We start from the raw sequence: 15,185 nt of genomic DNA, 5'->3' as shown, positions 1-15,185 counted from the left end.
AATAAGTTTTCGCGCTCTAATCCACGCGCACGCACGCATCAACACACGCACACGTTCTGTTTTTCCGCCGTCCGTCGCCGGTTTTTCTGCGCCTTCCAAAAATAAACTTTGCCTTCCTACGAGCAGAACGAGTCGCGGACACTAACACTACCGACGGCCGACATTTGGCCAACACCAACGCAGGCTAAGTCGTTCTAACTTGGGCGCTTTATATTAGGGAAAAATCATGGAAACTCAACCAGTTTGAGGTAGAATGAACTAATTTTTAATTGCGACGTCCAGATCTAGCCGGGGAAATCTAGTTCTGACAATGTACTTCATTGCGCAGGTGACTCCAATTTGACAGTTGCTTACCTTCAAAATATTTTGCATTGATTCCATCTCATTCCATATCACGCGATAGGTAGCTACCTGTCAATCATTTGGCGTAACCGACGAGGTCGCCCAATCTCCCCCGCGACAGTCGTGTTCCGTTATAGATTCGGCGGGGCGAGACTTGCTCAAGGTCGTTCAGATAAGCGAACTTCTTGCTGGCGCAGTCAGCGTGGCTCCACCACCAAAACAGGACCTGGGTGTGTTGACGTGACGTCAGCGCTTGTTTACACACAGGTCACCTGTTTCAGCACGTTCCAGCACCGCGGTTATCCCGCTTCGTGGTTTGAGGAGCGTGTTGTTCCGAAAGCATTGTGGAGCTCACGCACTTGTTGATAGGCGCAGGACCAATCAACTTGGGCGGAAGTTTATTTGTTTATCGTGGTTTTATAAGACAATAATAAGACGTATGACAGGTCTTGGGTTGGGTTTGACCTACCAAGGCATTGTCCATAGCAAGCAATAACATATCCAAACTTTTCGGCACCCTCAGCAAACGTCAAATCAATATAAATTGCTGGATCCTTGGCCGGATCTTTTTCCGGATCTCTCCCGGAAAAGATCCGGCAGCAATTTTGTATAGTTTGACGTTTGCTGCGGGTGCCAAACAAGGTAAACAAATCACTTCGTGCATCAGCCAATATAATGCTACAGGTGACGTTACAACAACAATGTTTTTATTGAAGACGGAATCGATGGAGTCGGAGAAATTCTGAGAATCCGGAGTCGGAGTAGCTAAATCGGAGCCGAAATCGTTCAAATGGAAGCTTCCACTTTCCCTTTCAAAATTGACTATGAATCCACAGCCGATGGAGCTACTTCCAAACCTGACCCAAATGGTTCCCAGCAGGCTTACTGACCCACTCCGCGCGACGTTCGACGCACGATCGACCGTACCGCGCACCGATGACCGCGATCGCACGCTCGCGGTCTCCCAAAGTTATAAATATTTAAAACAGGAAGTTGTCATAAAAGTAAAATAAGTTACCCGCGAAGTTTTTTGCTCCCATCCTCATTTCTACACATTTGGCTGTGTGTGTGTGTGTGCGTTTGTTCGAAAGCCGCACACCCAAACAAAATTAGGCAGATACACACGCAAATCTGCTCGCGCCACTGTGACCTTGGGTATACATTAGGGTGGTCCAAATTCGGGTACACCCCCCGGAAAAAGTCCTAAAAAGAAGAATTCGTTTGAATTGGACTCTATACATTTTGTCGATTTTTGTCATAAAAATTTCACCGGAGCACCGGAGGGTACCCGCATTTGGACCACCCTAATATACATGTATGTGTTCGCGACGACGGTGCGGCGTCGTGGCTAGAACGCGTTACAAACATTCGCGACGAAAAGCTAACGCGAGTTCTGGGCGATCATTTGTAATAGAAATTGATCGCAATTTTTGTTCGATTTCGATCCCTTGAAAACTTCAGGCTTGAACGGTTCGGGAACCCAAGATCACGAACGAGTCCTGAGAAAGTTACATTCGTAATATTACACAATCATGTATTTAAAAAAACACATTCAGAAATATCGTTAATATTAGTTCATTTGAAGATGTTGATTCAAGCAGTTGGCACACTAGATGTCGTCATACTTATTTGATAATTTTCTAACATGACAGTAGCCATGACCATGACAGAAGAGTTAAGCTAAGAACAAGATTGTCCGTTTGACGCAGTAGTAAACGCAGAACGCTGTGCCAGTTCGATTTTTCCATCAACTGTCAGTCGAACAATCTGCAGGGGTTGCTTTGTTCAAAAATCGATGACTGGCAGGCTATGATGACAGGCGCAAAATTTTGCGTTTGCGTTCAGGCCTGACGGACAATCTTGTTCTTACCTTTAATGTTCCATTTTTTTAAGGGGGAAAAAAATCCAACGACGGAAATCACACCAATTTTGTTATCTTCAAACCCAATGTTCCGCTCATTTGTACTTCAAACGAAAACAATAACAGGCCGTTACTGGGCCAGGTAATCCATCAATGAACAAATCGTAAGATACAACGTTATTCTCTGAAATGCACTCATTCGCCGTGCCGCGTTATCAGCACGTGTCATTGCAGTCCGTGCGATAACGTCGATTTCTTGGAAAAGAACTAAACAAAAACAAGCCACACTCGTCACCCGGGGTGAGATCCATCACGGGGATATCCCAGGTTGGCTAAGTCACTTTTGTTTACCACCCTTAGGTTCCCTTGGTTACCGCTCCCAGGACTAAACTCCTCTTTTCTCTCTCTCTCCTCTCTCTCCAGCCACAACACGCGAACCACCACGTGGGAGGACCCGCGTATCACGGCCATGCAGGAGAGCCTATTCCAGCAGCAGTCCAGCGTGGAGACCCTGTTCAACACCGGTTCGCAAACCCTGCTCAGTCCCACCATCTCGTCACCAACGCCACCCAGTAACAACAGCAATACGACCAACAACAATAACAACAACAACAACAACAACAGCGGTAAGTGCCCTTTCGTAAAAAAGGCTGGAATTTCCCGCGGTCATAAATTTCGATGGTCGCAAACGGGGGCTGGGGAAACCCTTCTTCGATCAATCAACCTCCATCGGTATCTAAGCGCGGTTGGCCCGGCATTGTGACTAACTTGGTTTATGTTTAGGTGTCCTTAATCATTTAACAGAACGTTCTATAATTGGTACACAACTAAAATTAGCACGCCTAACAATCTACACACAACACACAATCTACCAACATTATCACTGGCATGGGAATAAGCTCGGAAGATCGTCATAAATTACGTACATTTTATAGTACACACATCTAAGTTTGCAGGAATTCCCGACTTTTTTGCTATCGCACTATATTGCTGGATAGTAAAACTGACGTAAATTATGAAACTTACGCAAGGGTAGTCGTAGCCCTTTTGAATGAATCAATCCGTACGACGAATATGAATCACTGTACGAGATTACTTCCTCTGCTTCATCACAGGAAGTCCAAAGACAAGCATGTGTATTATAACTGAAACGAAAAGAATTATTTTAAAAGCAATCGTTATATTTTGATTATAGAAATATAATTTTTTTATGCAATCGAAACAATGTTGTAGCATTAATCCAAAGATCAATTACAAAAATATTTTTTTAAACCAAATTTGAATCTCGAAGCATTGATGATGATTTGACTTGTTTCATGCTTTTATGCAAATTTACTCCCTTTTTTACCCTTTTTTTGAAAAATGTTTCATTTATTGGATCAACTTTCGGCATGTTTTTAGCTTATCTCCCCTACTCTTTATGTCAAAATAAGTATGCCTTATGTTTTGTGCTAAACTATGCTTTTGTTATTTGTTGCCATCCAAAACCTGACGATTTCATTTTATGGTAGAAAATATGAAAACAAGCTAAAAAATAAAAACGGATACTTAATTTTTACCTAAATAGCTTATATTCTATTTTTCGACTCGTTTTAGGATCCAAATTACAAAAATTACAAAAATACAAATTTTACAAAAATACAAAAATCACAAAAATTTCCATAATTACAAAAATTACAAAAACTACAAAAACTGCAAAAATTACAGAAAATACAAAAATTAAAAAAAAAATACAAAAATTACCAAAAATACCAAATTTTCTAAATTACCAAAATTACAAAAAAAAACTAAAATCACCAAAATTACCAATATAACCAAATTACCAACTTACCAAAACTACCAAAATTAACAAAATTACCAAATTACCAAAATTACCAAATTACAAAAAATACCAAAATTACCAAAACTACCAAAATTACCATAATTACCAAAATTACTAAAATTACCAAAATTACCAAATTAACCAAATTTACCAAAATTACCAAAATTGCCAAAATTACAGAAATTACAAAAATGATACAAACATTATTTATACAAAATATTTAAAAATTTAAAAACAAATCTTGATGTCATATTAGAATAAGAAATACCTCCTTTCCTCTAACTATCCCCTATCTATTAGCAATTTCGAAGGTTATTTCGTAACTTTTTTTCTTCCCTGCTCAATTTGTTCTCATTGAGTATCATATTTAGCATGTTTGGGCTGGATTAAAAATATTTTGAATTTTTGTAAAACCGCAAAAACTTTTTTTTGCATAAAATTTTCTTCAATACTTAGATACTTTGGAAACTAATGATTGCAAAACAACTGGACAGCTTTAAGTTTTAGAGCTTTGGTGTCTTCAGAAGAGTTGTTGCAAATGGAAAGGGGCAACTTTTGGTTTGGTTGAAAATTAGGGTGATTTTGAGAATCTAACTTTACAGGAATATTTTTGGGATTTTTTTGTTTTCTAGAAAGTTGTTGGGCTTGCCAATTCAAGCAACTTTGTCGAAAACAACAAAATTTTATCTCGTAATCTACGCCTTCTATGACCAAATTTATAGAAAGCATCTGAGCAAACCTTCAATAATCCGTTTTTTTGAACGTGGCAATTCAGGGTTAAGTTTTAGAGAAAAGTGAGCACTTTTGAAGCTCTAAAAAACGAACATTGCAACCATTTGCAACCACTCTTCTGAAGACACCAAAGCTCCAAAACTTAACCATTCTGGACCACTGTGCAATGGTTCAGGATTCGATAATCCGAAGTCCTATACAAACCTTCGAATAATCGGATTATCGAGTCTATACTGTATAGTGATCGAAATCGATATAATAAATGAGTTGAGTTGGAAATTATAAGGCTGGAGTACAAATATTTAAAAAAGTTGCTGTCACCCTAATGAAAAAAACAAGCTTTTTATAGCCTGAGAAAATATGTTTGACTCCAAGAAAACATTGAAAAAATTTGAATTCCATCAATTTGCAACGCAGCATATTATGCTCAAAAGCATAAAACATCACTGGACCATAACCCCACGCATAAAATGTGTAAATGTTTACTACATCGGCACTGCGCCCCTTATTTATGAATGGAGCTCAATTTGTTTGCTTTTTGATAGTGATTCCGATTCGGTCGTCAAACAAAATTTTACGTTGGGGCTGCTGATGGCCGCAAAGCATTAGTATACACAATATAGTAAGAAGACCGATTCCAGTCCAAATCCCCCTCTTCCTCTTCCATGTTTCCAATAATGTCCGTTGATAATAACGTTTCATGAATGAAAACCCGCCCCGTATAGTATTTTAGATGCAACGTCGTCGTCGTCAATGTTGATGTTATTCTTTTCGAAACCGACGACGCGCGATAGCCGCCCCAAAGAGTCTTTCTAATAAACAAACAAAACTTGGCGCTCGTCGTTGATATGATCAGCTAGCCCCACCGAGCTCGATTGGCCGATGAGTAACGATTCGCTCAGTGTGCCTTATCGGTGCTGCGGGTGGCGTCCGTTTGTTGTAAACCGCTCGAATCGGTTTCGTCGTCCGGCACCGGAAGTGTGCTTGAATTAAGTTGGAAGATTTGAAAATAATGAAAATTTAGATTTTTTTTTCCAAATTTGAATTTTCAGTTACAGTTTTGATTATCCAAAGTTTTGTTTTTTTTTTTTGTATTTTCATATTTGTTTTCATATTGGCCAAACTTGATTATCCGAGCCTCAATTATCCAAAGATTTTTTTTAAAAACTTCGAATAATCGAACCATTTTTTCAAATAAGTCCAAAACGTCTAAATCATGGAAAATTTAGTTTCCCACAACTTTATTTTAATTACTTGTTGATTTCCATCAATCATCCTTTAATTCTGAACTGAAACAACAGAACGGTGTTAACTTCGTTTTTGTGTCAGTACTGATCAAAACGGGTAAAACAAGCAGTGTGAGGCAATTATTTAAGTTTTACCTATTTTTGCATAAATCAGTTGGGGAGGACATCAAAGTATAATTTTGATAATTAAAACAATCTTTAAAAAAAATACTCCCAATGATTAGTTCAGTCCACCCTATTTGACCCTACTCAAACGAGTGAAGACGCCAAACTGGTCGTCGTTTTAGTTGTGTGGAGTCATCCACTAAGCTAGCTAGACTTCCAAGAAAAGTGAATGGCACCTCCAGCGGAAGGCACCTGACTTGATTTGCTGTCAACAGTCGTCGCTGATAGCATTGTTTGCAACAGATGGAAGCGTTGATAACACTGATTAACTGCGCAATCTGGGCGGTCCCGGAATATAAAAAAATTGCTCTTTTTTAAGTTCAAGATTTGTCCAAAGAAATCTATAACTGTAAAGTAAATTATTCATGTAAAGAAAACTTTCCAAGCAACAAGAAGGAATCTAACTCGAGAGATCACCACTACAAAGACAAACGAGCACGATCATCAACACAGCCGTGAAAAATTCTGATCCCTCTCGCACACTGCGATGATCGTCGCGAGTTTTTTTTTCCTCTTCTTTCTTCACACTTGATCGCGATTATGAGCAGATAATCGCGCTGAACGAACGATGACGTACGCAAGGTTAGTGTACGCGTACTCGAGAGGTGGATTAGTGTTTGATAGCGATCGTGTCGTCGGTGTTGGTGTGTGTGTGTGTGTGTGTGCGCGCTAGAGACAGAGATATAGGATGATTGAGTGCAAGAGAGGTGTGAGAGAAAGAGAGTTTTTTCTTTGGTCATCGAATTAGAGAGTAGCAGGAGGAGAGAGATAGAGAGGAAAGGAGTTGGTCAGCGGAATATTAACTAAAGTGTGCGTGTGTTTGTATGTGTCTGCTGTTTAGAGAAGAGCACGGAATTATGAATGAAACGGTTCAATTACAACTTCATTGAGGAACGCTGCCATAGGGCTAGGCTTTTGCATATGTGTGCACACTATTGGTAGTGCCATGAATGACCCCAAAAAAAGGGAAAAAGTAATTAGCATTAGGTCGTAGAAAGTGTCTGGTAACGTTTCGCTTATGCGTCAATTGTAAGCCAAGATACTTTTAGCTGTACTTGTAACTGTGGAACATTTATTTATACTAAATGGTATTAATGACTAAAAAATAAAACTTTATACATTTCTTTATAACACTATTTGGGTTGTACGCGATAACCGTGTGATATTGTTTAAGACAGTACAGCACGCAGCCACTTTATACAGTTGGCATCAAGAAAAAAATATGGTCAAAACTTATTAAACTCAATTGTTGAAGAGTTATAAATTATTTTAAATTTAAAAAGGGGGTTTCAATGTTCTGATAATTTAAATTATTTGGAAAACACCAAAGAACTTTTCCATTGATAGACTCATAGTTTTGGGTTTTTTTTATTAACTTAGGACCTCTTGACAAAATAACTCTTAAAGGCAGAAATTTTTATTTCTACAATAAAATTCATTTGATTACTAATCAAAACCTACTTTTAGGCACATAAGTGTAATTAATAAAAAAAAACACTTCGTCGCCATCGTGCTAACTTGTCGTACGTGCATTTTGGGCCAAATTGAGTTAAGAACGCCATTTTATGCAGCTCACAATGCCTCCTCTTTTGACCTTCACAGATCCCCAAAATTCGATTTCAATCCTGAGATATTCAATGAAAACCAAAAAAGCTCCGAAGATTTTTGTCACTCTACATATAAAAGAAGTTTCAATCCTGTCGTGCTATCTTGTCACTCCCTGAAAATTGATGCAAGTGCGACAAAGGGCAAACGGATTTCAGGTCAGGATGCGTTTGACGCACGTACAAGTTAGACTACCGTAAACATTTTTAATTATAACTCGGGACTCCAGCAACCAACTTCAACTAAACTTCGGGACAATGCACAGAATGGTCAGCCAAACAAAACGTGTTTGCTATTGTTTACATTGCGTGCTTTCGTTTTTGTTTATTTAAGGTCAAACATTAAAACGCGTTTTTCTCGGAACGTCAAAATGGCGGGTGCGACATGATAGCACGACGACGTCGACTTGTGCATTTTCACCATAACAGAGATTGTTCACACTAGTTTTAAGTTTTTCATCACAAATCCCGACCCTTTTCCAATTATTCGCGCAACTATCCCCACCACCGCCAATCCCTCGTGTTTTCCCACTAACCAGGTCAGCAAGGAATCTTATTTTCTACTGTCTTTTTCAGTGGTATTTTCAGATTCGATCGAAATGTCGAATGAACCGGCGCTGCCACCGCCCAGCGGCGTCCCAATGCTAAACACCAACAGTGGTATCAACCTTGGCCCATTACCCGACGGCTGGGAGGAAGGGATCACGGCCAAGGGCGAGCGGTACTACATCAACCACGCGAGCCGGACGACCACGTGGAGGGACCCCCGATTGTGTATGTCCTTTTCTTTTGTTTCCAACAACCTGCAAAACCGATATACACCATCACACAGCTTGCCACTCGAAGTTTTTTTTCCATCCAACGAGATCACCAGCAGACGTCAGCACTCTTCAACATGTGTACATTCGATACGAGTCTGAAAGTTACTATTCGGAAAGCATTACGAAATACCGTTCTTTCGTAAACCAACTAACAACGACCTTCACAGTGGACACTTGTTACTAACGCCATAATCACTAAAACTGTGTGCGCTCTTTCCTATTTGTACATGGACACCTGTCATACGTTTGTAACCATCGCTAGTCAAATCCAAACATTCTCTTGTAAGGTTTCCCGCTATGAACAATTGAACATATTTAAATTTTCGCCTTTCTTCTTCACCTGTTGTGTACATACGAACTATTGGCCTAACCTGTATTCCTGCTGACTCACCTATCTATACGGTACTTTTTCAAACCATGCTGTAAAAACGACTTTAATCAGCGTATATACGCAAGTGGCGCCTCATCAAGTGAACCCAATATGCCCAGCGAATTCAATGTAAAATACTAATTGATTTACTTTTGTATCTTTTTTTCATTCAACACGAAAACAGCAAATCAAGATTGGGCAGTTCAAGAACAAACGGTCAGACTGTACAACCTGCAGCTAGAACGAGAACGTCTCCGGAAACGGCAGCAGGAGATTAAATCTCACGTGAGTTAAAAATGCGTCGTGTTAGAGCTTCTGTTGCTAAATTTCTCTGTATCTCGCACAGATGGGAGAAGATCCGTTCTTGTCCGGGCTGACGGATCATTCACGCCAGGAGTCCGGCGACAGTGGACTCAGCGAGTCGTCCATATCACATTCGATGCCACATACGCCCGATTTCCTCTCTAGCATAGACGACAGCATGGACGGACTCAGCAGTAAGTATAACATTGTCCGAGTAAAAAAAGTTGCATAACCGTAGTAAATAACGTTTCTTGTTTTATTTCCAGTGACGGACAACACAATGGACACAATCCCATTTGGTGACAACCTGGAGACACCAGACGAATTCATGGTTAGCGTGACATTATACAAAAAAAAATCAATGAGCAACCGTCATAAAATATCCCTTTCATTTCAGCTTGATGATCCTCTATTGTTAGAGAAAATCGACGCAGTCAGTAACTTGAATCTAATAGATCCTTCGAGTACCAAACCGGACAACACGCTGTATGATATAATCTAGAGGATCCAGAAAATTACGGAAACACACATCTACACATGCTTACATTTATATTTTTACACCCACATCCAATACGGTAACAGAAAAGAAATTACATTTTGTAGTTTCTAGAGACACACACGTACACAAAACACATACAGACAGGGCGTTAACAAAACGTCAGAGCTAAGAAACTGTAATGTTATTTTTCTTTATCAATAAGAAAGCAACCCCACACAATTGAGCGATAAGGGAAAGGTAGTAGAGCGTGTGTAGATATTTAAGCAAAACCTTACTTAATTTTAAGGGTTAATTAAAGCAAAACACTACAAGGAATCGGACCGCCTCCATTCAGCGAGGAGACGGGACTCAAAGCCCCATCAGCAACACTCAAGATGTATTTTACACTATTTAGGAGAAAGAAAAGAAGCAAACTTTTGCAAACTTCTGTGACATTCTGCAATGCGAGACACCTTGCAAGCAATGACAAAGTGCCTTAAAAAGAATTAACTTCCTTTCGACGGAAACGAGTTGTGATTTCATGTTACATACATTTCTCAGAATATCAAACGTTTTGAAAACACACAACTGTCTGTGAAAACTCAAAGGAGCAAGCGAGTTCTAAAATTATGACCGCATAAATAAACAGATGCAATACTACGTAGTTTCGGCAAATCAAACGCTTTGCCATTTTATTATGTTTCGTTTTAATGTAACTTTGCAAATTTTAATACCGTTAGTAATGCATGACTTTAAGAGAAAGCATACAATCAATGCAGTCTAAATACTACTTACGACGAAAGTGCCTTTCATACACAAGCGTGTAAAGCAAACATGTTCTGCAACAGCTATTAAATTTGAACGCAATGCACCAATCCACAGTTTGAGCACGATAGCAAAATTCTCATCCTTTTTTCGCCATTTTTAAGTTTAATCATTCTAGGGTAGAAACTATCTTATTATCATAATTCTTGTATTAGTAGCAAAATCTTTCATACCAACATGCAAACACAAATAAACAAACTACATTTATGAAATTAGGTACGTAGGAATACTGTTTTCATCAAAAGCTAAACTGAACCCTTTCAGCGAGAAAATCAGATGGCAATTAAAATCGATTCAACTGGTATTCAACGATGTGGTCATAATCGTTTGTTTCTGGAATGTCAATGACGAATGAAACCTGTTGACCAGTCAATCAAATCTAAAGAACCACATTGAATATACTTTGTTATAATTATTCACTAATAGAGATAGCAATCATTTCAGTATGGTTTTATCATAAGAAATTTTAAACTACTTTTTATAAACTTTCGTAACGTATAACACGTTTTACTTTAGCATAATTTTCAATTTTATCGTATTTTTTAACTTTTTCCCTACAATTCATTATAAAAACATCAAATAGCTAAAGCTATATTCAAAACTATTTCTAAATAAATAATATAAAAAAGAAGTTATTCTCTTATCTCCATTAACGAGAGTTACATTTGCAAAATTGTAAAAAAATCGTTTCGTTAGTAAATAGTTATAATGAAATATATTTTTTAAATACCAGAAAATAGCAGCACAAAGTAACCATCAGCTGCACAACGAATCGAAATATATTTGCTTGAATTCAGAAAAGAGAGCTGACTGAGGTTAAGGGAATGAAGCACAGATATGAAATATCCCTCAACCGCGGTCAAAGCGTGATACGCAATCATTTTTTCATGCTTTTGATGAACAACAGCCCTGCTTTATCACAATAATATCAAAACATCAACTATGTCATTGGGTCAGTGCGCTGTGAATGCGCCGTCCAACAAAACAAAAATGTAGCATTTGAAACGTGTTGAAATGTTATTTCCTCAAATTGATTTGATTTAATTTCATTACACCCTAAAATGCAGCGAGCAACACTGATCGGTGACGATAGCTTCTTTCTGATCGGAATTCACATTCGTCGATGCAAGAACGTAAGATAATAAGATAGTACCTTCGAATGAGCGAATTAAAATGAATGATAGAAGAAGTACACGAACGATAAGCACCGTCGCCAAATCAAAAGCCGTCCATTTTTTTTTTGATTGAAATATAAAACAAAATACCTTTCACGCAAACAGTGAACGAGGAATTAATAAAAAAAAACAAGTGATAAGTTGTTAGGTTTAAAGGCAAATGACAATAAGTAATCAAGCAATTTCAGAACCAACCAGAAGACATACCACCATCAAGCAATATTTGTGAAAAATATGATTAGCGTTGATGAAGGGAATGAAACGGAAGGATTTTTATTCTGGGACATTTTTTTACATTTTTATAAACATTGGTCACCTATTTCTCTACTGCAGCACGTAGAGATTTAGTGTCGACAGCTGCTAATTGCGGTGAAGTTATTATTCACCGCTTAATAATAACAATGGAATAGTCTTTTTCATTTCCCCCAATGAAAAATGAATTCAAGAAATATATTGAGATTACACCAACTTAAACAAAATGTCATTGTTCACAACAGTGGAAGAGCAGAACAGCGATAAGAAAATGAAAATATAAATTTTTTTCTACTAAAAATATGAAAAAAGCAAAAACGTTGATACGGATTCGGTGCTACCAGTGCTGCCAGCAACACAAGCACCGTTGCATATTTTAACGAAAATTATTTCCCCGTCCAACACAAGAAAAAAACAACACCTACACAAACACGCAGTACGGCAAACGGTCTAAATCTGCTCCCGATACGGCTAAGCAAAGCAATCGTATTGAATTCACTACTGAAGATGTAGCCAAGTCTCAACTGCTGATAAAAGTTGCTAGAAAAGGCACACAACTGGGGAGGCAACAGAACGTAGAAATCTGCCAATAGTTATACGGTTTAAATCGTGTTTTGTGAGTGAATAATTTTGTTAAAATATAATTGTATCATTTAAAACCAGAAAAATTAAATAAAAATCGAAAAACAAGCAAAACGAAAAAAAAAATGGTTTTTTTTATGTTTTTTTAAAATCACAATTCCAGTTGACCACTTTAAACGGTAAAGCTTACTTCTATGATTAAATGACTCTATGAACAGTACCCCGTGTCTGCATTTCCCGTTATATTTTTTTTATGGAATAGGGTCCTAAAGTCCAATGCCATTTTTTATGTACAACGGTAAAAAACACGATTAAAACCCATTCTGATCCTTTTTATTCATTTTAATGCAAAAAACTAAAAATGACAAGACAACATTTTTCCGATTGATCCCTTTGGAACGAGCTGTCAAGTAGGACCTTATCTGTCAAGAAGGAACGCGAGGTTTATTTTTAAAATTGATTAAAAATCCATTTTAAACTCTTTGTGATTGTACAAAGAGTCATTGTACTCAGAATGTGCTTTATTCTTGTGAGCAATATCAGCAACCTACTAAATCTTAGGGCCCAATTCTAATAAGATTGTATTGGTAATTGCAGGCGCAGGGTTCAGACAATTAAGATGCTTTTCTACAGGTTTTTCTTAAAATATTCATTTGTGTCGGTCCATTTTGGAATGAAGATGTGATTTTTTTTATCAAATTAAATCATTTTTGACACATCTTAGTTATTATGCATTCTTCAACAAGCTCAAATAGCTCATATAAGCCGGTATTATTTTTTAACTATGTATGTAGAATACTCTTGAGTTTTTTTGAAAAGGTCCAATAAACCAAATTTCCAGTTTTATCTTTTTGTGTGTTTTTGAAACAGCCTAGAGTCAGGAGTATTAAAAACACCCAAAAAGCAAAAACTGTAAATTTGTTTTATTGGACCAAACAATTAAACAAGCTCGAGATTTTCGAAATTTAAGTTTAAACTAACAGGATATGGGTTCAAGAAAATTACAATTTTAAACTTACCGCATTTTTTTACTGCTTGGAATGACACTGTCTCCTGTAAAGTTATTTTCTTTTCACCAAAACCATCTTTCCATTTTTATTTGAAATTCTGGCCACTTTTGAATAAAACATTAGCCCACTGTGAAACGTTCACCTTCTTTCTTTCGAATTTCCAGCAATTTTACTAAAAACCTTAATCGAATTTCTTTTCCCGAGGAGCAATACCGTAAACTATACATGTCACATTGCAATTAACGATAGTGTAACTTGACAAATAAATTTATAAAACACGAAAATAAACATTCATTTGGCGACCGAGACCGAAATGAAAGGAAATTTTTAACAAAAATCATCACCAACACCTGGATAACCCCAACAACCCCCTACTAGCGCGCAACCAATCCGGCTACAGAAAGCGCTACGGAACAACAACTGCTCTGGCAAAGGTCACCCACGACATCTACGGCAACCTGGATGCCGGACGCTGTACCGTCATGGTGCTGGTGGATTTTTCGCTGGCCTTTAACTGCGTGGATCATCAGCTGTTAGCCACGAAGCTCAACCGAGAGTTCCGGTTCTCCAGACCTGCTTGTGAGCTGGTTTCGTCGTTCCTGGGAGAGAGAAAGCAATCGGTCCGGCATGGAAACGTGGTGTCTGCGGTGCGGGAGGTTACAGATGGTACTCCACAGGGTCCTGTCTGAGTGCTCTTCTCTTCAGTCTGTACATCAACAGCCTACCTGCCTCTCTGAAGTGCAACTACCAGCTCTACGCAGACGACCTTCAAATCTATGTTTCTGGAGAAATCGACGAAGTAGACAGACTGATCGGAACCATCAACATGGACCTCGAGGCAATCACGCACTGGGCTACTGAGAATCGACTGCACCCAAACCCGAAAAAAACCCAGGCCATCGTCTTCAGTAGATCTGGTAGAGTTGTGCCGCAATCGGATATCGTCTTCAAGGGTGAAGTTGTGCCTGTCGCAGAGAAGGTTACGAACCTGGGACTGGAGATGGACAGCGCCATGTCGTGGACGCACCAAGTGAACAGTGTCGTCCAAAGGCCTACAACACTCTGCGGACCTTCCGACGATTCTCTGGAGTCCTCACTGGTGCCACAAAGCGGAAGCTGGTTCAGGCAGTAATAGTACCTATTTTCACCTATGGTGATATAGTGTACTACAGTGGGCTCACTGCCGCACTTAAACAACAACTACACCGGTGCTTCAAGTCTGCGGTACGGTTCGTGTACAATCTTCGTCGCCGAGACTCAACAGCAGCTGTAAGGCATTCAATTCTTGGACACGACCTTCCCGACAACTACAACCTGCGGACGTGCTGTTTCATCAAACGCGGATACGACGGCAACCTGCCCGAATACCTTCAGGATCACCTGGTTCACGGACAACACCAGCGCACGCGGTCGCTAATTGTCCCAAGGCACACAGCATCAAGCGGAAAGAGCATCATGATTGCCGGCGTTACCCTATGGAACAACCTGCCGATCGAGGCGAAGATGATACCAACACTATCGTCTTTTAAAAGTGCTCTGAAACGATCATTTCAAAATTAGTTATTAGGCCTTCTGCAATTTGTTTGATTTTATCTT

The 15,185-nt window shown here is 38.8% G+C and overlaps 2 protein-coding genes across 3 annotated transcripts in view; both read left to right on the top strand.

Moving 5' to 3' along the window:
- LOC6031012 (transcriptional coactivator yorkie) overlaps window positions 1-12,659 on the top strand; it is a 43,380-nt gene extending 30,721 nt beyond the window's left edge. Inside the window, exons 2-7 of one of the 2 annotated variants that reach the window (XM_038260021.1) lie at window positions 2,627-2,829; window positions 8,350-8,547; window positions 9,149-9,249; window positions 9,311-9,461; window positions 9,534-9,598; window positions 9,665-12,659. In XM_038260021.1, coding sequence (XP_038115949.1) covers window positions 2,627-2,829; window positions 8,350-8,547; window positions 9,149-9,249; window positions 9,311-9,461; window positions 9,534-9,598; window positions 9,665-9,769 — 823 coding nt within the window. In that variant the 3' untranslated portion in view covers window positions 9,770-12,659. The remainder of the gene's footprint in view (window positions 1-2,626; window positions 2,830-8,349; window positions 8,548-9,148; window positions 9,250-9,310; window positions 9,462-9,533; window positions 9,599-9,664) is intronic. The other variant, XM_038260022.1, reaches the window with a different exon arrangement.
- On the top strand, window positions 11,513-14,721 carry LOC119769355. Its single transcript, XM_038261394.1, has 3 exons — window positions 11,513-11,522; window positions 13,968-14,214; window positions 14,295-14,721. The coding sequence occupies exons 1-3, from the start codon at window positions 11,513-11,515 to the stop codon at window positions 14,719-14,721; spliced, it is 684 nt and encodes a 227-aa protein (XP_038117322.1).
- The last annotated feature ends 464 nt before the right edge of the window (window positions 14,722-15,185 follow it).

This window comes from Culex quinquefasciatus, chromosome 3 (genome assembly GCF_015732765.1).
Source record: "Culex quinquefasciatus strain JHB chromosome 3, VPISU_Cqui_1.0_pri_paternal, whole genome shotgun sequence".
Lineage (NCBI taxonomy): Eukaryota > Metazoa > Arthropoda > Insecta > Diptera > Culicidae > Culex > Culex quinquefasciatus.
The sequence above is the reverse complement of the archived record's forward strand: the minus strand, read 5'-3'. Positions and strand labels throughout refer to the sequence as shown.